Here is a 25,963-nt window from a genome sequence, read left to right on the forward strand (position 1 = left end):
GCCGAGGGAAGGCCTACCCGTCGGTTTGCTCTGCTGCACACGATTCGCACAGCTACTCGCCTTTCACTGGAGTCAGCAGCCGCAAACCGAGGCCCACGAGAGACAGGCCGCGGCGCGTACGTCACAGCACGTGACAAGGCAGGTTTTACGAGTGCTAAATATTCGGCGGGCAGGGAGTAACTAAACAGGCGAGTTTAATAATTCTTAAATGCGCTTTTGAATGCAAGCAAGCTCTCGATAGCCCACGACAAAGTTATGATCTTTAGCGGGTACCTTCTCATTGACGTATTGATTTCCCGTGGGTCCTGCACAGAGCCGAGCTTTCGGGGAGTATGGCGGTACAAGATAACTAGTGTGACGTCACGAGTTCATTGCTGGACCCGTATTTCTCGTGGGCCGCGCCACGAACGACGAAAGCAGCCAGCACTCGTGGCCTATGCACGCATTCGTTCTTCTCCTTCACGGAATTTCACCCCTGTCATCTAGATTACATAGCTACGTGAAGAAATCCATAATTTTTCTTTACAAACGGCGTTTATAGTCATGTACCGCATACAATTATAATAGACATTTCAGCATTTCCAATAACTCAGTTGAAAAAAATCGGGAAGGAAACTGGTCAAAGTCTGCTCAAGGAATCAATCTCAGCATTTGCCTACAGTGATTTAGGAATCTCACGCTAGATTCAAATACGGGTAGCGGAATTGGGATTTGAACCTCGGCCCTCCCGAATGCGAGTCCATCACCTTAATCACAGCGCCTCCTCGTTCGGATAAGATTCCAAAGTCGACTGATGTGACAGTTTGGGTCCTATGTACAAACGCCTGTATGTCGGTTAGATAGCATCCGAGCTAAACAACAAAACTGCGTAGAGTAAAATGCTTCTGGGGCCTTTATATTACTAGAAACTGTTGGTTATGTGTATACACTGACTCATGAAAAGAGTAAAAATTATTTAAGCTAATGTTTACGATTGCAACTAACACCACCGAAAAAACAGCGGTATGATAATTACCTAGATGTGAAAAAAAAGATTGAACATTTTCCTGTGATCAGTTAGTTTATTACTTACATGCGTGTTCCGTGTATCATACTTGCGTGAAATTGCTATGGTGTGGAACGTGTCAGGAAGTTAACAAACAACCTACATTTTCAGTGCGAAAATATAAATGACAGGTGTATTTTTATATAATTTGATTTATACTTTACGCCCAATCACAAAAATATAACAAACGTAACCCAACAGCACGCAGCTATTATCTATTCAAAAATTCGTTTATAAAATAGGAGGGGTTGTCTAATAGAAATGTTTTCAATTTATTTCTGAAACTATTCCACTTCTGCCAGCACATTCATCTAAACAACAGGGTGTGGGAGGAAAATCAGATGTTTTTGTTGAGATATTTCTGTGGCCACAGACTTCCCTTCTCTATCTGAAAGACGAAGATATACTTAATAATATTGGAGGCCATTTTTCTTCCTCGTGTTATTTTCAAATTATGACTCGCTCTTCACAGTAAGATTCATAAGAGAATAAAGTGACGAGAGTGGCGACTTCATTGCTCTCCTACAACGACAACGTGACTCAAGAGCGAGAAATACCATTTTGTGTTCTACATAATTTATTTCAAGGGAAGACGCAGAGTAATTTTACATACCCCTACAAAGTATCTGTGGCTTGACAATTTTTTTACCTTACTCTCTCCCTATGTCCTAATATTTCGTCAGAAGTGATGTATAACATTGCATCTTGAATAATATATTGACAGAAAAACAGGTTATTCACTACATTACAATAAAGATGAGTTAAATGAATACGGCGGAACAATGGACACAAATGTGTAAAACAAAAATAGGACATACTGTTAGTGATGGACAAATAAATGGATAAGGAAAAGCACAATAAGAACGAAGAGTAATAGAAACTTGTCACTGCAAACTAATCGTCACCGTCCGAAAAATAGTCTAATGTTTTGACTGCGCCAACTCCTCAACACAACCTGTTCATTTCTCTGACAAATCAGTAGAGTAAGAAAAGGTCATGCAGAAGACCACAGAATTCAAGTAAAAAATTCACTACAAAACTGTCGACTACAAAAATGTTCATGTCTCCCTCACCCTTCACCCGGCTTCAGTCATTTCCTGCAAAAGAAAAGGGGAGGGAGGGTTGGAAGATTCGATAATATCACTATTTCATAATCTCAACGCGATATTCTAAGAGACCAACAATTATTTTGCTACGTGTGATATTTATGGACACTTAACTGGACGCTAAATCATTCTCATATTTCAGAGATTTGCAGGAAGCTATAGGTTCTTCCTCAGAAACTTCCACAGTAAACTATGTCGAGGCAGGGAAACTGGAGATTTTGTCGTAAGTGCTCTCGTGAGTTGGAAAGGTTGTCATGTAGTATTAGTGAAATAAATTATATGTATCGAATGTAGCAGTGAATACACAAGCTATAAATGTGTGTCTTTAATAAGCAATTATCGCTGCACTTGAACTCACTAATTAAACACAGTCCTGGAACGAATGGTGCCCTGACATCACGCAATAAAGGTCAGACCTTACAGTAATTCATGTTGCTCAAACTCCACCACGAACGGCCTTCTTCTGAAACCTTTATTACCTGTTAATTAGCTACTTCACAACCAGCCGTTGCAGAAACAATGACTTTGCCATAATATAACCTCCATGAGGCGCCAAGAGAAAACAGAGGACTTTTGCGTGTGGTCTGAATGGCGTGACATTCTTGTGCTTATTTGTGGCTTATGTCTTTAACCAGAATGAAGTCACATTTGAAAGGAAAAAGTGAGAACAGTTTTTTCGCTGTAAAAGTTATGGTTAAAATATTTACTGTAATAGTTTGTTGTTTTAAAATATGCTCTCATATCAATCGGTATCATCTTTTACGATTGCTCCAGCCTCCCTATTTATTCAGAGTACGGCCCCGCTTTCTGTAGTGGCAGTGAACTATGCACTTGTTTAAAGTATATTAGAATTGGAGAATTACTCTGCTGAAGTATCTGTGTATCGAAACCCAGTTGCAAATGAAATGAAATGATCGTTTGGCATTGTTGGCCGGGAGGCCCCATTCGGGTTCGGCCGCCAAATGCAAGTCTTATTTCAGTCGACGCCACATTGGGTGACTTGTGCGCCGGTAATGAGGATGAAATGATGACGAGGACAACACAACACCAAGTCCACGAGTGGAGAAAATCTCCAACACGGCCGGGAATCAAACCCGGGCCCGCTGTATGGGAGGCAAGCATGTTACCACTCAGCTAAGCAGGCGATGCCACAAAATCAATGTTACGCATGACAGACAATTTAATTAATAAATTACCAAAGAATCGAGTAAGATTATCGCCTTGCATATATGTTTCACAAAAATGAGCACATCTGTAAATTCAGAGAAATTCGAAGTTACAAAGACTTAACAACAGTCGCTCTTCTAGCGGCGGAATCAATATATAGAAAGGGTGGGGTGTATTATGTTGTCCTAAACTTACAAAATGGGAGACCTACAGCGCATGGATGTAGATGTTTCTCTACCAGTGAAAGAAACGCTCGGCAACCACTATACCAACGGTCTCTTTAATGTTATTTTCTTTTTCTCCAATTTTGGTGCTGCTCCTTTGTACAAAACGTGTAGTTACAAATTACCAACGTCCAAACGAGCTATGCGGCTACACTCTTGCTGCAGGAATTTTGCCGAAGAAAGATTATTTTGCACGTTTTGGTCGCAGTATACCAGAGTTTTCCATTTTCTCGTAATTCGCTCGATAATGCACGGCGCTGTGTTCGGTGACGAAAGGGCTATTACGCGAATGGCACAATGCTATTATATCCCGCGAAGGACGAAGAGCAAACAAGCAAAACCTCGCTTTGGAGAGATGTAATCGGCTGCGCTAAGTGGCTCCCACACTGTCCTTATCAGGTCCTGGAATGAGGTTGCCAGGGCACAGGGAGTCGTAGGCGGAGACTGTGCTGACATGGCGGAAGGGAAGGAAGAAGAACTGACCACACTTGGCACCAACGGTCCAAATGCTGTCGAAGATTCAAAGAAAGAATTCATTTCCATGAGGCTACTTGGTTTAAATAAATGCTATATTTAATACTACTCGACAGTATCTCATTTTGATGTTACACTTATTTCCAACAAGCAGTCTACCGAATCTTTTTTTAAAAAAAGTCTCTTAATGCTGCGGTGCCCATCCGGCCATCCGGGAGAAGTCAGCCAGCTATGGGAGACACAGATCTAGCAGTGAGATACGTATACACCATTAGCAGACTGCTATAGCTGCTGTGTGTAGCCTGTAAACACATCTATCATCCTTAGACTCCTGTGTTCTTACTGGGCCCATTAAATGCCACGACTAGTAAGCTGCAACGAATTTAGTTGCTCGTTCGTTTGTTATCTACAGCGAGCTGCAGATTGTGCATGTACTTCTGCAGTTTATTTTAATACTGAATTTCCCCACTCGCTAAACAGGCTTAACAGGGTGAAGAACATAGTTTGCCTCATTATACCGCAAAGTACGATTGAAATAACTTAATTTGTGGCTGGTTATCCACTTACGAAGCGCACAATCCCGTGGACAACACCACAGCAATACGTGAGGCTATTATTTTTTTTTCTTTTTATCTCTGTGATGTTAGTTTAAAAAAGCTGCATTACATACAAAAAATAGTACATTTGGAGGACAATTGACTAATGACGCATTTGAATAAATTTTCTACCCAGAATTAAATAAGACCTTTAACGTTACAGTGTTGTGGATGAGGTGGTTACGCCAGTTGTTACACTTTTTCACTTTGGAAAATACGTACTACTTTTCCCTTTTAGATTCTTACGTCCGAACATCTGAACTCATTATTTTCCACTTTCACTGTAATTGACTTCTAAGCCACAAAGCTTCATCATCAGGCACATAATGAGGAAACAATGTACAGTACATCTGAACGTACATCATATGTGCATGAAGCAGCTCATCCATCCATCCGTCCACCTACGTGCGTATCATCAACGAGTATGGTTACTATGCATGTTGTCTTTTGTTTTCCGGCCTCTTTTGCCGCAGTTGCATATATACAACTTGTGTACGTTAATTACCGTCTTTGCATCTGTAATATAAGGCTTATTAAGACCAGACGCGTTCCGCTTTATTCTAAAGCATGTTCTGTGGTCACTCTAATAATATGGTTTTCTAACCATTTTGTTTTCTGTGGAAGCGTACAGTTCGCACACTTTCCTTACTAATATAAAAAGTTTTTATTCTTTTCGCTACTCACGATTTTTTGTCGTTTACTTCACATTTCTTCATCTTCCACGTGTCTATGATGGGTTTTTGCACACGCCACTTTCACTGCACTAAATACATTCACGTTTCCGTGTTGAAAAGCATCACTGTCATCTCGCCATTTCGTGTGTTTTGTTTCGCTATTTCGGGGAGCGATCGTCTTTTGTTCGTTTTGCTGGTGGCAGTAGCGTCTGCTGTCGCTCTGAGTGTAGGTTTACTCGTGAACTGACACCCCAAATCGGAAATCTGGAATATGATCTATGGTTTAAGATTATTTTGACGAGGCGAATACCAACAACTGTTCGATTATTATTTAACGAAATTCATGGCACGCTTCTACATGAGTATTTACTATATTATGACCGTTTTCAGTCATTTACCACCATCACGGAATCAGCATAAACAAACATAACATTACAAAAAGGCACTTCAACATTGCTTTACACGGACACACTAAGAACGGATGTTTGTGCCTCGTATTCAAGTTTAACTAGTCTGAGCGTGTACTCATTTCATTATAGGCCACACCACTTCTGGCTATCAACTTTTAGCTACGTGACGTTGGTTTATCGTGCTTTTAATTTATCAGAAGGTCTTATAACTTTATTTTTTTAACATGTTTTCAGTAATGTTACTTCTATTCCTTTTGTTTTTAGCGCGATGAAAATTGTTCTAAAACTTATAAAATATTTTGTATAAATTAAAAACTTTATGGCATAGTTTTTTTAAGTTGTGCTTTGTTTGAAACTTCCTGGCAGATTAACGATGTGTGCCTGACCAGGACTCGAGCCTGGGACCTTGACTTTCGCGTGCAAGTGGTCTATGGCTGAGCTATTCAACTGCGACTCATGACCCAGCCTCACAGCTTTACTTCCGCCAGTACCTCATCTCCTACCTTTCAAATTTCGCTTAAGTTCTCCTGCGTAATATATAAGAAACTATCAGCTTCGATTGCGGTAATGAAACCAACCTTTACCCAGATTTCAGCCCAAATAATTGAGCCTTCTTCAGAAGATATACCTAAATCTATAATTTGTCTAAGAGGGCATGGTCTAGAAATAAAACTAAAACAGCCTGAATAGGTGCAAGCTGTAGGAGTAGCATCCTGGGAAAAAAAAGGACATTGCGGTATATGGCTTAGTCCCTGCCTGAGGGATTGTTTCCAGAATGAATTTTCACTCTGCAGCGGAGCGTGCACCGATCCGAAACTTCCCGGAAAATGAAAACTGTGGGCCGGACTGGGACTCGAACCCGCACCTGTTTGTTCGCACAGACACCGTGACGATGACCGAAACCGGTCGTAATGAATACTGTTGCAATTGTGTGTTTCGAATTTCCTTAAATGTAACCGAGGACAGTGACGCGAATTCAAGTGATATCGCACTCTACACCATCATATCTCCTCCCACTACTGGTCAGATACTTGCGACGAAAACGTCTTCCGGCACCAGGATCCGAATCTATTACTTCCAAGTCGAGTGCCACTGCATGGTATCCGCCACAGAGGCGGTTACACGCGCACTGAAAATCTGCAAAAACTTTTCAATTCTGATGTGTTTCTGAAGTCTGATTTGAAATAACGTGCATCGATTTACAGGTAACAATCTACGGAACGAGGTAGCGCAATGGTAATGGACTGCCATTCACGAGGAGCGGTCTCAAAATTCCCATTCGGCCAGCTTAAGATTCCCCGCGCTTTCCACAGACGGCTCGAAGCAGACGCCGGGATTGGTCACTTGGAAAGGACGCGGCCGGTTTCATTCACTCTCCTTGTTTATTTCAAGCTTTGCTCAGTCACTAATGTCCTCGCTGTCGACGCCAAACCCTAATCTTGCCTTGTGAATAGATCTTTAGTTGGAAGAGACTCATTGTGTGACGGTGAAAATGGGAAGCTGCCACAAAGTGGTGGTAACGAGTTTGAGGGCCCCGCCATTGTCAGGCAAGTGCCATTTTGCCTTGCCCGTACGGTCGCCGACGGCTGGCACAGACCGAGCCTACCGCAGTCCGCGCATTCCACAGCCCCGAAGTTGCGACATCGCCACTCTGCGCCACTGCATGCACACCCGCAGTGGTAGCTGCAACGGTCTGTTCGCCGCTGCATAGGCAGGGTGGCTGAAAGCTTCTCCAGTATTCCAATTTTTAATATTTTACTGTAATGCTATAACTGCAATGGACGTCCCATTACATTATCGCGCAACTGATACCACGTAAGTTTCTGCTGTTTTGGTGAAGCTGGACGGCTTAACGCTATTCTCGTTTGAAAGCAGAAAATCCAGTTGTAACGGCAGATTAAAAAAAGAGTGCGCTATGGTTTGTATTCAGCCTGTATCCATGGTGGGCCTGTCATCTAGGGGTAGCCTCTGACTGGTAATAAAAACGTCTTACGTTCCGGATACGTACTCAGCACTGGATCTCAAGTGTAAGGGGATCATCCTCATTCTGCCAACGGCCTTGTAAAAGAGGGCGGGGGAGGGGGGAGGGGGGGGGGAGGGGTGGAGAAGAGACATTTCAGAGCAGAGCTTCCCGCACGACTCTGAGGGACGAGCAATGATCATCGCGGCAGGAGGATGCAGATGACAATGGAAATCGCTACTTTAAAGGCACGAACCGCGCGCGGGTGCGTGTGTGTGTGTGTGTGTGTGTGTGTGTGTGTGTGTGTGTGTGTGTGTGTGTGTGTGTGTGGCGGGAGGGGGGGGGGCTGCAAAAGATTCCGGCTTAATCCCTTGTTTGCATCTCGGGAAAGGGACAACCAAGGGGATGACAATGACGAGAAAAAGGTTGAATAAGCAACGAAATGGTTAACTACAAGCGAGAGAGTTGTATGTTAGAAGTTTGGACATGGTAGAGCAGCTAAAAAAATCCTGAAAGTGAAATGTAAAAGCTCGGTTAAGACATGGTGGAGGGCAGTTCAATGAAATAGAAAGAAGATAAGGATTTCTAGTCAAACGAATGTAAGGTAATATCAACAGCGACAGAAAATATAATAACGGGATTAGGATCCGTTATAAACAGGAAAGTAGGTCAGCAGAGTGAGTTACTGCGAAGAGTTCAGTGATGATGCTGTTCTCACCAGATCGATAGCAAACAAACACCATCAAGAAGACGATAAAGAACTAGAGAAATTCAAAAAATGGTTCAAATGGCTCTGAGCACTATGGGACTCAACATCTTAGGTCATAAGTCCCCTAGAACTTAGAACTACTTAAACCTAACTAACCTAAGGACATCACACACACCCATGCCCGAGGCAGGATTCGAACCTGCGACCGTAGCAGTCCCGCGGTTCCAGACTGCAGCGCCAGAACCGCACGGCCACCGCGGCCGGCAACTAGAGAAATTATGTGAGAGTAACGAACGGATAATTCAGTATATGAAATATGGTAATAATTTAATGACTATGGACCACTGGAAACATGGTGTTTTGGGAAGGAATAGAAGAAAGAGTTTCGGGAGAGTATGGGCTCGGTAATAGGAATGGAAGAGGAGAATGATTAATTACATTCTGAAATTAATTTCAACTAGTAATAACAAATACTCTTCAAAATTCACAAGAGGAAGGGTGTGTACTTGAAAACTGGCTGGACGTACTGAAAGATTCCAGGTGGATTGCATCATGGTCAGACAGATTCCGAAATCAGGTGTTGGACTGTAAGGCGTACCAAGGAGCAGGTATAGACTCAGGCCACAAAGTAGTGATGGTCAAGAGTAAGCTGATGTGTAATAGACTCTCACGAAAGAATCGATGGGCAAAGTAGACGGACACTGAGGTACTGCGAAATGATAAGATACGTTTGAAGTTCTCTGGGGATATAGATATTGCAATAAGGAAAACCACAGAGTATGCAGTTCAGTTGAAGAGGAATGAATATTTCGAAAGAGGACAATCACAGAAGCTTGACTGACAAATACAGGTGCAAGGATGATAACTGCGAAGAGACATTAGGTAATAGAAAAAATACTTAAATTAATCGAAACCTAATATCCCCAGTAATTTAGGGAGCCCAGGGAATTCTTATTCCTAATGTAATGTCGTCGATTAGAGTCCTGCTTGTCCCTAAAACGCGTCCAGTGTCTGTACAAACACGCCACCTCACTCTCTGTGGCTGCTTCTTATTGTCATGAAGGGGCCCTTTGTGTTCCTTCAAGCTTGTTAGCTCAAGATAGAAAATGCGAACACGTAATATCTTAAGTGCTGTTATGTTTAAAAACGCTCTAAGATGCAGCTATAATATTTGCAGGATAAAAATGAGCTAGAGCAGGTTTACAATCATGTTAGGCGTAAAAATCACATGACGAGGTTCCGTCCACTCGGCAGTAAATTAAATTTTACTTTGCGGTTTTTCCTCACTGATTACGGGGAAGACGATGCCATTTGCAGATGAAATTTATAACCAACCGACTGCTACGGGTAATGGGGAAGACGCTGATTTAAAGTGAACATGTTCGAAAGGAAGATAGGTTAGGTTGTCGAGTCACATTAACGGACGTAGTCGTTTGAGACAGAACACGAGCTCGTATTTGGAAAGGATGGGGAAAGTTACCTGCTGCACCCTTTCAAAGGTACCATCGCAGCATTTTCCTTACGCGTTGCTATATAAGGAACATGGAAAACCTGTGGTCAGACTGGAATTTGAACCGCCATATTTCACAAAGAATGTGTTAGACTGACAGCGGGAGAAATTAGCAGCGAAGCACATTCATTCAGACTTGTGTCCCTTTTAACTGTTGCTCGCTACATAAAAGTATAAGAAATTTCCAATTTGCAGAATTTTTATTAAAATTGTCTTCGTTAGGTAATCGGATTATGTCAAGTAGATGTTATGCTGTGGTTGTGGCACGTTGCCTTCCAGCAGGCATGATGCGAGTTCTGAGATTGCTCAGCAGTCGAAACCGATCAGTACCGCAATCATATTTACTTCTGCATCATGCATGACGTTTACTTTTATTACTTCTTGCTAATAACTCTATTCGCAACATATTTCGCAGACAGTATCCACATATGCCGCTGAATTTACTTACACAAATACATCGTTCTACATAGTCCAAGAGATATGACGTCATAAACGCTGAGAAGCGCGGAAAAAACGCCGCATCATGCAGTAGTTTTAATACATTTATTCTTTGCTACTGAGACACTCCTGCAGTCGAGTCAACTTAGAAATCCCTGATATCTAGTAGCACTTTTGACAGCTTTCAACTGCGAAGCGCAGACGGCTGAACGTGAAGACAACAGCCTCTATATAGCTATGTAAAGTTCCGGGTAATCAAAAAGTCAGTATAAATTTGAAAACTGAATAAATCACGGAATAATGTAGATAGAGAGGTACACATTGACACACATGCTTGGAATGACATGGGGTTTTATTAGAACCAAAAAAATACAAAAGTTCAAAAAGTGTCCGACAGAATAGCAATAATTAGCATAACAAAGTAAGACAAAGCAAAGATGATGTTCTTTACAGGAAATGCTGAATATTTCCACCATCATTCCTCAACAATAGCTGTAGTCGAGGAATAATGTTGTGAGCAGCACTGTAAAGCATGTCCGGAGTTACGGTGAGGCACTGGCGTCGGGTGTTGTCTTTCAGCATCCCTAGAGATGTCGGTCGATGACGATACACTTGCGACTTCGGGTAACCTCAAAGCCAATAATCGCACGGACTAAGGTCTGGGGACCTGTGAGGCCAAGCATAACGGGCTGAGCACACGATTATCACCAAACGACGCGCGCAAGAGTTCTTTCACGCGTCTAGCAATATATATATATATATATATATATATATATATATATATATCTTCTAATAAAACCCCATGTCATTCCAAGCATGTGGGTCAATTTTTACCTCTCTATCTACATTATTCCGTGGTTTATTAAGTTTTTAAATTTATACTAACTTTTTGATCACCCGGTAGTTGCCATAGACACGTTTCCAAAATCGCATTGTAGACACGCGAGGCAGCCGTGCTTTTACATTTGTGCATTATGCATATTTCTTTGTGCGACTGTTTCATAATTTCGAAGGTGTTTTCACAAATATATAGAAATGAAATTTTTTCGATATTACACTACGAACACAGTTAATTTTTTGTTTCTGTTTCTAATAGAAAATTCTGAAAATGAATAGCCACGCAGTGTCAGGTTTGTCAGCTCGTGTCCTATAAATGCATCGACGAAAAAAATTTGCCTGAAAATTTTCGGGTATTACAGGAAAAAGCAGACCAGAACTGAACACTGAAGTCATTGGGGAAGGCGGTAGCACTCGTGAAATGACATGGTGCACAGGATCTGGGTGTTAACGCCGGCGCTGGACCACTCTCGCTAGCAGCGGCAGTGGCAGCAGCAGCGGTAGCAACAGCTGGTTCGCAGACCTCACCGGGAGCTGTTGGCCGTGAGCCGCCCACGTCCATGTGGACAGCCCAGACCGGTGTCTGCGAAACCCCAGGTACCGGTTGCCCTGACAGATGCGCACGTTTGGCCAGGAGGTCGCTAATGAACTTCCTTTGTGCCGTCAGAGCTACCCCTAACAGCTCCTAAGGTTCATCCTTCGGGTCAATGGGTATTTACCAAACGACGGCTAGAAAGGGAAGGAATGTCAGAGCTTAAGGGCCCCACACACGTTCGACCGATCGCTTCGTAGAACGCACCGCAGAGATCGACTACTGATTGCTGATCGCATGGAAATTCACAGTAATAGTCGCGACACCTGCTGATTTTGGGTTATTTATGAAACAATTATGCGCATTATTAAAGACTTTAATTTCTAAACAGAATGACATATGTACCTGCTGTACTGTGATGTTAAGGGGACACTTTAATTTAAATTTTCAGTGAAAATCTATTATACAGTTATACTCAAGTCCCTTGCCATTCCATATAATCTTAGTCTTTTTCATACAGTTTATGACAAAGGTTACATTAAAAAAATCAGTAGAGCTACTCTTGAAAATCTCTATATAGAAACATCGAGTAAATTGTGTAACTACTTCCAGTTAAACTGGAAGACTAATGAACAAAAAGTAACTGAGGACTAATAAATGTAAAACGAATTATACTGGCACACTGGAAAGATGTGCACAACTCATTTGGCGTCAGTGAAAGAGTAATATATTCTGTAAAGTAACCTGTAGTTCCCAAGAAAAGCGTTTAAAAAGCAAGTTTAATAAATTATAAGTTTCGTTTACTTTAAATTATGTTTTGTGAGTATTCGTGGGGATGCGGATATCAACTACAACTGCTGCTAAACACAGCAGCTCATTTTCCATAGCAAAACAATAAAGTTCGTAATACTGATTGAAGTTGCTTGGCAAATCGCTGGTATGTGGGGGTGTGGAGGTGACCTACCGATTGCAGGCTATATCTCATGCGACGGATCGCTGCAATCCGTCGCTCGTGTGTGGGGCCGTTCAGCGAACAGTCGGCCTCGAGAACATTAGAGGGGCGCAGCATAAGCTGGCACTGAGCAAGTGCGGGGCGAAATAATCGACAGTACATGTTTTCCAGATGCTATCATAGCATTTGCCCCAGTTAATTTATCTAGAGCAACGGAAAAGCTGAATCAGGGTGGCAAGCTAGGAAACTTAATAACTTCTCCGAACAATAAAAACCAAGTCTTGATCAGTCACTGGACGAGTGAGGGCACAGTATGTACCAATACTGTACTGTGTGTTTCTGAGCTTCATAAGATAAAGCTGTGATCAACGCGCAGATTCGTCTGAACACCACATTACTTTACTAGATATGGTATAATTCAAGATTGTGTGCCCATATCTTTCTCCTAACTGACCTACCCAAGACATTCATCACACCGCAACTGAGCATTTTTCATATTAACATTGCCAGAGGTGCAAGCAGTAACAGGATTCAGCTTTATGTACATAGTAAGAAAAAGTGAAGTCCACAGCGCTCAATCTGTGAACGGGCCTCTGGCCTGAGTGCAAGTAGAGTGAGGGAGACATTGGCAAGCTAATCGCCTCGCCGCTTTTTACCCCCAGGAAAGATCCCTGGTAGTCTGACAGCAGGTTGGGTGAACCTGGAGTCGTCTTGGAGGGACTGGAAAGAGGAAACTTTCCCGCTCCTACTGGGGACTGAACCTGGGACCTCAACGGCCGCATTCTAACGCTCTGCCCACGAGAACACCACGACCTCACAGAGAAGTCAAGTGAATTCATGAGGTGGCTTCGACTCTCGACTGGTATCAGGAAGAAAAGCTGTACATTTCCCGGTCTGTTTGCCCTTACCTACGTTTACCATACCTGTATATTCCTTACGCTGAGAAAGTTTCTTTAAAGAGACCGTAGGTGACTTCATTTTTGCTTGTGTTAATGCGCCTTATGATGAATTCACCTACGAGAACAAAAATTTAAATGACCTTACAGCCTATGATTACACATGAAAGACAACCGCAGTCTGTAATATCACACAACAGTCTGAAACGGTAACAAAGCGTTGTAGTATGAAATGGACTTTGATTCACTGGCATGGTGTTGGGAAACCACAGTTAAGCTATCAAAACTACTTCTTATAAACCCCTTGTTCCTCTTATACTTTAAAAAGTGCAGAAGTATAGTGGAATATGGGTCATTAAGCGTATAAGAATAGACATTGGGAATGTCCACAAATTTGTTTGAGTCGAGGGAGTTTGTCATATAAACGTTGAGACGTTTTAAATAGCAGACGCTCTTACAGACTAACTTTTTAGGGAACAATCTACACAGATTAGTTTTGAGACGTTTCAGTATCCCAGGAACAGAAAATAATAAAATGAGACTTAACCACAGCTCGCATAGAAGTAAATAAATTATCATCCTATCCAAGCGCAGCATCAATACAGAATGGAAACTTTGAACACAGACGCGTTGTTCGTAAGTACTTCTAGGTACGGTGAGTAAGTCTAGAAATGTAACAACTGCACTTATAAAGTGAAACCTCACCACAAGATGTTTATCCTATGCTCAAAATTAACGACAAAATGACGATAATGAAACAGTAAACGCTAAAACGAGTTTGCAGCTCAGAAATTTACTGCTGAAGAGGTGGTCTAGACTTATTTGGAGTCACTTGATCTAAACGTCTAGAAAAGTGTGCAAGCTGAAGTTGATTTAATTTTCTTCTTCCATAAATCTTATCTAATAAGTATAATTATTCCGCTGAAAATGACTATACTATTAACTATCGCTTTCTTATCCATCCTGTAAACCTGATGAAGGCCTGCGAATCATGCAGTCGCCTGATTATAGCCCACTCGTTACTAATGCTCGTCGACTTCTTTTAATGACATAAGCGATTCGCGATGGAGTCAGTATCCGCAACAGATTGAAATTTGTATATCACGAAACGACGTAATCTGATCTTTAACCGGCTGTGTGTGATGCGGACATGAGGAATACTTCAGGCAATGGTCAAGGACCATGAGACGGCACACGGAGAGCATATCCTAAGCGGAGCAGCTGGAAGATTCAGCATGGCTATACACAGGGCGTTTCACACAATTTATTATTACAGGCTTCTAGGTATTTTTATTAAGAAACCAATGTACCGTTTGGATGTAAAATGAGTTCGAGGATAGGACCACTTTAAATCTCCCGCTTCATGGTACGCACACAAACTGAGAAGAGAGGCAACGCCTTTGGTTTCTTCTGTAATTATGGCATCGATCACAGTTTTCGTCCGACTACAACAATGGCTGCCAGAAACTGGTACTTTCGCAAATAGACGTGTTGACGGTTGTGCTCCACGGACGCGTCGCACTGTCTACTCTGAAGAGGGCAGCTTTCGTCACGTAAAAGATAACCAGATGACGAGGATTCTAAGCACTGACCATGTCATGTGCTCCTGTAGAGTACACGGGTTAGAGCTCAATGTCTCCGATGTGTGCGTTCCGTGACGTGATATGTTTCGCAGACATCCGATCTTCAAACTTACTTTACACGTAAACAATACATACGCAGACATGGATTCCTCACGAAAACTTTATCTACCAAGTCCCCTCTACAACCTCTATGACCTTGTAATAGGAACTGCGAAACAGCCTGTATAATGAAGATGAGCAGTATACAATCACAACCAAGAAAAAGTACAGCATACACAGAACGATATTCACTTATGACTTCTCACTGTGCGCGTCTGAAATTACATAAAAAAAGGGAAAATACTGGAGAGGCAATAGCTACACCGGTAACGTATCATTCACCACCCGATGCAGGATACAGTTAGAAACTGTCCACATATTGTTAACCACATTAAATAATCTCCATCTAAATCGTAGTTTAAAGCAATAGGTATTGACAAATTTTATTAATAGAATAACTTTAAATAATTCTTTTGAGACAATCAAACGTTCTGTTCACTATTTGAAAATGATACTTCAAATATAAAATTTAGCCGGCCGGTGTGGCCGTGCGGTTCTAAGCGCGTCAGTTTGGAACCGCGTGACCGCTACGGTCGCAGGTTCGAATCCTGCCTCGGGCATGGATGTGTGTGATATCCTTAGGTTAGTTAGGTTTAAGTAGTTCTAAGTTCTAGGGGACTGATGACCTCAGTAGTTAAGTCCCATAGTGCTCAGAGCCATTTGAACCATCTTTTATAAAATTTAACCGTCTACCTTGAGTTATTACGCCACTATGTTAACGTCGTAAGTGGGACATTTCAAATACTGAAGAGAAGTAAAGAAAGAACGAAATAAAGAAAAAAAAGGAATTTGTAGCCTATTTTCTTCTTTTTTCCATTTTATAATGGTACAGGATGTGCTCTAATGACGGGAAATCCTGACTGACTGGAATCTGTAAACATACATTTTTCATGTTTCTGATCATACTGAAAGTGTCTTAAGTTTGGACTACACATTCATGTGGTCGAATACAATTGCTATATTAACTTATTCTTAATTCTAATCAGAGATGAGGTGTCTGTCTTCCTGGTAATATTTCTGAGTCAGTTAACATCTTGTGTATCAAGGTAACCATAGGGAAGTCTGGCATTAGTCCTACGAAATTATAAGCGCTCGAATTACAGAAACTTTCCCTGTTTTACAAGGACACTAAAAAAACAATGACCAACGAGGAAGGAATAATATCGAACAATGTTATATCGACGACAAGGTCATTAGCGACGGAGTACTAGCTCAGTTGGACAACGAAGAGGGGAAAAATCGACCAGTGCATTCTAAAAGGAACTCTCGAAGGCTTTACCTGATGTGGTTTATGGAAACAACTAAGAAACTAACGTCAAATGACTAAAAGGGGTTTATAACCCGCTGTCCTTCATTACAAGTACAAAATCTTGACCACATTATCATCTGCTTCAGTTCGGCGTATTCACGGAGGAAGCGAAAGCACTTACATTTTCTTACAAAGTCATTTCTGCTCGCTTTGAGATTCGTGTTACTAAAATTCGTCGAGGAAAGAAAGGGCTGAACAGAAATTGTTTCCCGAGATTGATACACAGCGAACAAGTTTTCCCTTACAGTCTTTGCTTAGTGATATCCATCAGCTTGCCGTCAATGTAGGCGGATTTACATTATTTGCCGTCTCGGGACAAAAGTATCAGGTGTCTCATTAAGGCTCGTAACCACTATGTGGAGGAATGACGCGAATTGCAGGATCACGGACTTTGGTAGTGACGTCAGGCTCCGGAGATCGACACCCGGACCTCCGCGTAGAATACTTCAGTCAATGGTCAAGGACCATGTGACGTCACGCGGAGAAAATTTCGTAAGCGACGACCTGTTTACCTCGACAGATTAATCGGAGCTTCGCGAACTTTTTGAGTTCCTGGCGGCTCATATCGGTTACCGATACTAATGTCAAGAAACAGAAAGAAGAAATCAGTCCTCTTTTTGCATTGCTTCATGTAGCATAAGTGAAAGTGGAATCGCGAGAATGCATCTGCCAAGTGATCACATATATACTTAACTCAGTACTGAGAATGTTACGCGCCAGCAAAACTGACATGTGTATTTCAATGACATTAAAAACCCACTACACAACGCAATTTTTAACAGTTCCTCACATCAGTTACGATGGTGATTAACAAATAACTAACTAGCTGTAGTGCGTCGTCCTCTATGGTGACGCGCATCCTCCGATCTGCACGAGTTGATATTTCAGAGAATGGTTTAATTAACATGCAACTGCAATACCACGATGAGCGTTGTGGTGAAGTGTGTAAGGTAAGTCTCTGATGGTCAGTGCTGTGACATGATAATAAACCCTCTTACATTCCACACCTTCGAAATGTCAGAAACAATCTAACAATACAAATACCTGATTGCTGCACAACATAAATGCGCTCGTCTGTCGTTGGAAAAAATAGGGTACAAACGTATGTCGGAAAATTATTAAACCCCGTTGCCAACGCAGAGGAAACTGGCTGGATACTTACAATACTTACGGTCTGTAATGCAATTTGTATTAATTGATCATAGCATGTGTGGCAAAGTTCCACATCATCATGAATTTGTTCTCTTCTTGAAAGCATACTAGAACTGAAAAAAAGACTTAAGGTAAGATGGTGACACTGAGACAAGGCTCCACTAAGATGTGGAAATACGTATTGCTAATTTGCAGTTCGGTGCGCACATGAAATTGTCACCTTCAGTTATTGATGAGCACTGTGAGACAAGAAAACTTATGCGTGGCATAACTTTTTCATTACACGGGAGCAAATGATTTACTCTGGAAAAATGTCTTTGCTAGACCTGTTCTGCATTTGAGTGTGGACTCTCTTACTCGTGCAGATTATGTATAAGAAGCAGATGGAAAACAGACTACTAAAATACGAAAAACCGAAACATAGCGAATCACTGTTTCATAGTTGTCATGTTACCAAACCACGAAAATCTACAGTAATAGTTTACGATGCACAGGACTTATTGTCGGCTGAGTCACTCCGCCTTCAGTGTCTCAGATTTTTTCGTAGAAATATTGTCATCAAAAACAACAATTTTTGTTGTTAAAAATTTACATCGCGACATAAAAACATTTAGAAATTATTCCAACATTACTTCGTTACCAAAGTGCGGAGAATGCAGGATTTAAATATTACTGAAGTGCTTCACGAGTGTGTGAAAATTATGTTTTATTTTTATATAGAAGAATTCATTGTGCCACGCGTTTACTGTGTTGACAGGCGAACATTTCATAGACACGCACAAGCTAATAAAACAACGTGCATTCGTAGCTGTCCATTGTTCGAATATTTACATGTGCTAAAATATACGTATTTGTCTATTGTGGTGCATAAATTAGTCATCGATTGCTGGGTGATTGTATCATATCCTCCCAAAATTTGTTTTATTTCCCAGACTTGCTACTGAAAGTTTACGCTTTCGCGTCACATTTTTCCAAATTTCTACAGTTGTGTGAATTAATGTGTGATCTTGATGTCTGAATACTTGCAGTCTAACATAATAACACGACAGTATTTTTATATGTAATTATCTACGCACATACTCCACATAAATTCATAGTAAAACGTTCTGATTGATGTGGTTCCGAAATTATGATATGAATAATGAATGCTTCTCGCTCTTTTTTTTGCAGAGAGCTAGAAACACCCACAAGAACCTAAGTTAAGATTGTTTATCTTGGATAATGTAGACAAAACAAAAGCCAACAATAAAATAGGAGCTCGATCAAATTCTTATTAAAGGAGGGAAGTCCTTCAAAGTTCAAAATACATTCCATCAGCTTGTCAGTATGGATGTATGTAAACAAACTGTGATAAAGAACAATAAATAATTAAAAAAGGGCAAAAACGTTTATGGTGAATTATTTTTGCGGTATGAATAGTATTCGACACTATAGTGAATAAAGTTGGCAACAAAGAACTAAAAATAAACAAAGAAACAATTGTAACCGCCTGTTACTTTAACCTGTCGCTCACTGCTAAATTATTTGATACACCGTGGGAGCTATTATTGCCCACTTTTTATCCTCCGATAAAAAAATGTGAACACAGCGATCACAACGAAAGGCGGCCGAGGATTTATCTCAAAATTTCGGTGTTTACTGGCTCATGCTGAACCTTTTGGAACGATTTTGAAACTTCGAGTGATAGAAAAAATAGTGTGAAAGCACGTCCACCGTGATGCTAACGACTAAAATGTGGTCCACGACAAAATCGTTGCAGAGCCAAGACGGCGTAACAGCTGTAGGCCGGTGCCGTCAACCTCGAAAGTAAAGCGACTCAGCTGACAAGGACTCCAGCCGCAAACCTGCCAACAGCGCTTGCCTTGCGAGTTCTGTACACCCAGACTTCCTTGTAGCCTCCGTAGGAACCCGCCACTGCCTTTACATCTCCGTGTCCCTTAGATACAGATAATATGCACTAGGAATTTCGTGAAGGACGTACAAGGTCACATAATGCCACAGATTGAGTCTGGTCTGAAGTTCTGACATCACTCGTGCAACAGCATATTATAACAAGGTTTGCTGCTGCACCTTAAAGAACCTTTTTATTTCGTTTGGCGCGAGCCAATTCGAGAGCGCACAGCGCTAGTATTCCTTCGGCCGAGGTCCTGAAATGATTTCACTGTCGAAGTCGCGCGACTGTTATGATGCCGAAAGCGAAAAGAGCAAGACAACACTGCGCCGGTTGCGCCCCGACTCGAGTGAAAGGCGAACTGTGTGACGTCACGAGGCATTTTTGCAACTGGTAGTCGCCTTGCAGCGCGTCGAGCTACCAGCAAAGATATTAATAACAGACTCGCTCAGCAGCGGCAAAAGAAAAAGAAAGTGTAAGGGGAGAGTGAAACTATTTCGTTCGTGTACTAATACCACGCTGGATTAACGCTAGTACAGTAACTGGCAATGGGTGATTTAATTATACGGCACGTTACACAAGCATATGCTACGAGCACGCCGTTGTCGAAACGTAGTCACAAAATGCACTTTTTTCTCTTCTTCTTAGTCGGGGCACTGTGTTCGGTATTGGGCGCCGCTGTCACTGTCCGGTGCTGAAGCGAAGCCAGGAAGCATCCCCCAGAGACGCGTCTCCAGCTAAAGGCAATTGTTAAAAAAAAAAGAAAAGAAAAGCGCTCGGGCAGAGCGCAGTATCGGGGTCAGCGCGGCGGGCCGCCGCGCTGGCAGTGGCGGCGGCAGCACTTACTTGCAAAGTATCCTCCAGAAGCAGCCGAATTTGGAACTGTTGGCGACTTCGGCGGAGTAGGAGATCGTCATGGCAGGCACACAGAACACAGATCACAGTAAGACTGGCCGCAACTCCGCCGGCCCGCCAAGTGGGGCGAGGGGCTGCGCCGCCAGCACTATCTAGCGGCCGAACCGCGAATCGGCGACCTTGCGTGCGCCTGCGCCGGGACTAGGGGAACGCACAGTGCAGGCGGTGGTGGTGGCGCCGGCAGAGCGAAGACGTCACTGCTACAGCGTGCGCAAATGCTCGGCCATACGCACCTTCAAATTTAGGCGGCGATTGAGTTATACGCGTCCGCAGTTATATGGTGAACACCTCAGAGAGTTCTACTGTAACTTCTGCTAGAGGGTTAGTTTGCTATTATGGGTTCACATGGAATGGTTCTACATTGTTGTCCACATATATACCTAGATGCGATCACTCATTAACATGGTTCTCTGAGGGAAAAGTTAGAGAGGAGCTTTTGTAGGGCATAGGGCAGCGTTATAGAGTAGAGAGAAATGAAAACGCCTTAGCAAACAGTGAAAGAAAAGGAAAAAAAGAAACCTCCTGTGTTAATCTACACTGGTGGTTGGCAAATAGCTGCTTGCGAGCCACGTGTGGTTCTTTCGTCCCTTGAGTGTGGCTCTTCCACAAAATACTACGTGTGATTGCGCACGTACAGTTCGAATGAAACCTGTAAGTGGCCTTAGTCGGGGGTGTACGTAACTCAGATCAGGTGAACTCGCTCACAACCGCACTGTTTTTGCTGCTTGCGACAATGTCTTCGAAAGTGGAGAGAGGGTAATGATTCGAAGTCAGAAGCGTGAGATAATTTTCAATTTGATCTGTTCATGAAAAACGAAACAGTGGAAGGAATATCGATTCTGCTGAAGAGCGTGAAACTGTTACTAGTGAAGCATGGAAAAAACCATGCAGTCGGGCGAAAGAAGAAGATAGTAATTATGTTAATAATGAACAGCCGGCCGGTGTGGCCGTGCGGTTCTAGGCGCTTCAGTCCGGAACCGCGTGACCGCTACGGTCGCAGGTTCGAATCCTGCCTCGGGCATGGATGTGTGTGATGTCCTTAGGTTAGTTAGGTTTAAGTAGTTCTAAGTTCTAGGGGACTGATGACCAGAGATGTTAAGTCCCATAGTGCTCAGAGCCATTTTGAACAATGAACAAACAAGAGATCATTTGGAAAGTGATTTAATAACAACTATGATCGGAAATAAGTGAAACAGGCGATGGTAGTGATATAGGAATATAAGCTTGTGTAATAAGGAATAAAATACTTGTATATGTGGCTGAATTTATTATTTCTATGTGCATAACACAGTTGGTGTTTATATTTATTTATCTTTTGGCGAGAATGCTAAGCGAAGATATGTTCATTTTTAACTACTGGAATAGTATTCCTGAGTCATAATCAGCTAAGAAAACTACCGTCCGCTGTTCTTCCCGAATTAAGGTATACATACGAATAATCATTGTCAAACATGAACCTTGAAACGTCCCCTTTTTGAGGAATTATACAAGACTGTGCTTTAACTGACACACAATATTTTTTAGCGCAACGCAATCTGACTTTCAATAATCCCTACAAAAGAATGGCCCTGTCTAATATTAACCTATACGTTTCACAAATCACTTACCTCACAAAAATCTTGGTTACTCGAACTACTGCAATACAGCGAGCGCCACTACTGCCAGCTAAATAAAAGATTCAAACTAAGGAAGGCACTAACTACTGATAGGCATAGTTAGCAAATGAAAGATTTTAATAGAGAACAAACACTGTATTTACCTTAATAGTCATATTATATATAGCAGTTCATGACAGTCTTACAAATTTCAAAACTCCGCCATCTCTCTCCCCACATCCATCACTGCCGGCGGCTCACCTCCAACTGCGCAACGCTACGGGCTGTTAACATCCAGCTGCCGCTGCCCAACACTACAATGGCAGACAACAATGCAAACTAGCCACAGACTGCACACAGCACAGCCAGTGATTTTCATACAGAGCGCTACGTAACGTTGCCAATAAGAAAACATAAACAGCCTACTTACAACCTTACCAAGGGTATATAATTACATGGATATGGTGTCTGTTCTTTCGGACATGTCCGATAGTCGCACTATCCTCTGTGGTCTTGGTGGTTCGGATGGATAGAGCGTCTGCCATGTAAGCACGAGATCCCAAGTTCGAGTTCCGGTCGGAGCACACATTTTCACCTGTCCGCCTTGATATATATCAACGCCCGTCAGCAGCTGAAGGTATTAATATATAATTATAATTTCGTTCTAGACGGCTGCTGGTCATCAGTGGTGTCTATTCTTTCGGACATGTGCGAAAGAATAGACACCGTATCCATATAAGTATATAGTTCTGGCAACACTGGTCACGACGTTTTTCTTCTGTGCCGATGCACACATGTTCCCCGAACTCTGACGGGACTTGGTAAGAATGTCTTCCACGAGTAATGAATGTGTTGGGGTGGGACACTACGAATGTAGTGTGTGGACATACAAGGTGAGAATGTGGGTCTCGCGGGAGGCGTGAGCGGGATAGTCCCTGCAGTCGCACTATTCTCCGTGCCCTCGGTGGCTCAGATGGATAGAGCGTCTGCCACGTAAGCAGGAGATCCTGCATTCGAGTCCCGGTCGGGGCACATATTTTCACCTGTCCACCTTGATATATATCAACGCTTGCCAGCAGCTGACGGTGTTAATATAATTCTAATTATCAAGAGTAAGTTGTGAAATTGTTGAACTGATGAGATCGAGTCAAATTTACAAAGAACTTGGCAGTGTGAGCCCGTACCAATATAACGAACTCCCTCTGGTCTGGACACATGCACTAATTCGGTTTGGATGGGTGTCATAAAACCGTTGTATCTTCTCCTAAGGCAAGCTGGACAGTAACTTTTATCACTGATCTTTGATATTCTGGATGCTGGAGGACAGAGTTTACGCCAGAGATGGTCCAACTTGTATTTTATCGGGGACAGAAAAGGGGGATCTTTCTGGTCAGGGGAGTATCTCAACATCATGTAGGGAGTTCACAGAGACACAAGCCATGTGTTAATACGCGTTGTTCTGTTGGAAAATGGCACCATAATACTGTTGCCAGACTGATAACACATGAGGACGCAGGTTGTGTATGAAGTATCATTGTGCCGACAGACTTCCGTCAATAGGATATTTGACTGTTTTCTGGAATTGTCTTCAATGATTAATTATGTCGTTTTATGTTCCTAACATGCATGTTTTCCTCATCAATTTCGGTATTCTTTATAAAAACAGAAATGAAATTAAAATAATTTGATAGCCCGCTAAAACCCTCTATTCAAATTATGTGATGCCTGTGATGTCACTGGCTATCTCGCTGTTCCCGCTGTCGTAATGATAATTCACAGTGATGTCTCGTTTGGAATTTACGTTTCGGAAAATGGGTTACCAATGGTGTGTAGTACCATAATGTACAAACACATCTCTAAAATATACAGGAAAATGGTTTTTGAGTCTTCCAGAGAATGAGAAGATGCGTAAAAAATGGCTGTACTGTGACGGGAAAATGCAACCAGGTCGTCGCACAAGTTCACTAAATTAGTTAAAAATGTCTCGCACTCTGAAGTTAAGATTAATTTACCTGCGAGATGTGCTTTCCCACTGTTACAAGGAAAGATAGCGTCTTTTGACGAAATTTAACTCTAAGTGCAAATTGTCGTTTTACCCAACCTGACGCACATTGTTAGGTAGTTCAGTTGCTGAGCGGTCGACTGGCGTATATTCGAAGAAGACTTCCACAGATCGCCGGTTCAAATCCAGTCCAGAACGATATTTTAACTTCTTTTTGAAAAATGACATTCCTCTCAAATGGAAAGCAAATCACAGTTACAAAACTTCACCACAAAGATCAGAAACAAAGTATTATTTTACTTTATTAGAAACAATGTTTTTTATATTCGCACTGTTCAGCTAGTATCCTTAGTGTTTAAACTTTTGAAGTTTCATCATCTTACATAAAATTGAAGTGAGTCTGCTTCAGACACTGACATTAATTTACCTCACAAACATCAAGCCCTTACTTTTGTGTTATCTGCATGCTGTACATAATTTATATCTCTCCGTGTAGAAAACCTCACCGTCCCACGCCTCATTGTACTGTGGGCGTATGGTGATATCTTCACTACTACCGATTCTTTCCGAAAAAGTGAGTTGTTTATTCGCAAAGTAAATCCTCTGATGTCCATTCGTCAAACTAAGGCTTACGTAAAGCTATATATTATACATTCCACCAGAGAAACAACTGCTACTATCAGTTCTTGCTTCGTGTAAAACTTTTTAAAAAACATAACCCTTGCAGGATTCAAACATGTGACCTCTATATATGCAGTTAGTAGCGGTATCCGACAAGCCGCCGAGCGTCTGCTAGGGGTGTTACCTCTGCTGAGTGTCTTCTAGAGAGGAAATCAGCAATAAGATTTGTCTGGAATAATTTTATTGTACTTTGGGCCGTAGCTCATGACTGATAGTCGTCGATCTAGTTATAATGTACGGACACATTTGCAAAAGTTCGACAATTCCCTAGTTTTCAGCCCGTTTAACAATGTTGCAGGGAGCAGGGAAAAGAATATCCTTCGTTGCACATTTTGCCGCTCTAAATGGGTGGAGCATAAACGCATCAACTTTCGCAAGGTTTCCACTATCAGCGTTCACAAATTTCCTCTGTATTGTTACTTAAAAGTTGTAATTGCGTTTTCCATCACTGAACTGTTTGCAGGAAAAGTACGTAAAATCCTCGTAACTTCGGCTTATACTCCTATAACACACGTAAACTTCGTCTTATTCCTAGTCTGTGACGACTCCAGAGCTTCAGCCAACAACAGAGCGCCTTCGATGACGTGATCAAATCTTGATATTTAATGATTTTTAAGCTTTAATTACATAAAAATAACGGATATTTTGTGACAATATTGACCGTAAAAGCTATTTGAGTGTTATAATTTTCAGAATAACAACAATCCGAACCATATTTTAACACAGGAAAATAACCTGTTGCGACCAGCGGTGACCTGTAGTCACAACCGATAGCTCCATAACCAATGACAACAGAAGTAACACCGTTGTGCGCTTCCCGATCACTGGAAGACTGGAACTTTTCCCAAGGTCACCACCATACTCTCCGACGATCTTCAACCCGGGTTTCTGCACGTTAGTACTTCTACCAATCTACCCTGCCATACATGATGTATAAACTTTCTTCGCGTTGGGACTGGCGCATGACAAAATTGCCAGACTTAATCGGCAGCTACCTGCTCTGGCCGTAAGTTTTGACGCCAGCTGATTGCACTAGACGCGCTACAAATCGTCTGAACAATGCTGTTCGGGTGGGGCGAACCTAGTCACACTCAAAACAGAATTTTTGAACAAGGATTATAATCCTACAGTAAACTGTCGAAGGAGATTAAAGTAATATATAAACAAAGTCATTTAACAATGCAAATAAACAATGTTTCTTAAGTA

At 42.0% G+C, this 25,963-nt stretch overlaps 1 protein-coding gene across 1 annotated transcript in view; it reads right to left on the reverse strand.

The window, feature by feature from the left end:
• LOC124612973 (bestrophin-4) overlaps positions 1 to 20,572 on the reverse strand; it is a 566,407-nt gene extending 545,835 nt beyond the window's left edge. The window contains exon 1 of the mRNA XM_047141502.1: positions 20,411 to 20,572. Within this exon, the coding sequence (XP_046997458.1) occupies positions 20,411 to 20,481 (71 nt within the window). The 5' untranslated portion in view covers positions 20,482 to 20,572. The remainder of the gene's footprint in view (positions 1 to 20,410) is intronic.
• Between the last annotated feature and the right edge of the window lie 5,391 nt (positions 20,573 to 25,963).

Source organism: Schistocerca americana, chromosome 4 (genome assembly GCF_021461395.2).
Source record: "Schistocerca americana isolate TAMUIC-IGC-003095 chromosome 4, iqSchAmer2.1, whole genome shotgun sequence".
NCBI classification, from domain to species: domain Eukaryota; kingdom Metazoa; phylum Arthropoda; class Insecta; order Orthoptera; family Acrididae; genus Schistocerca; species Schistocerca americana.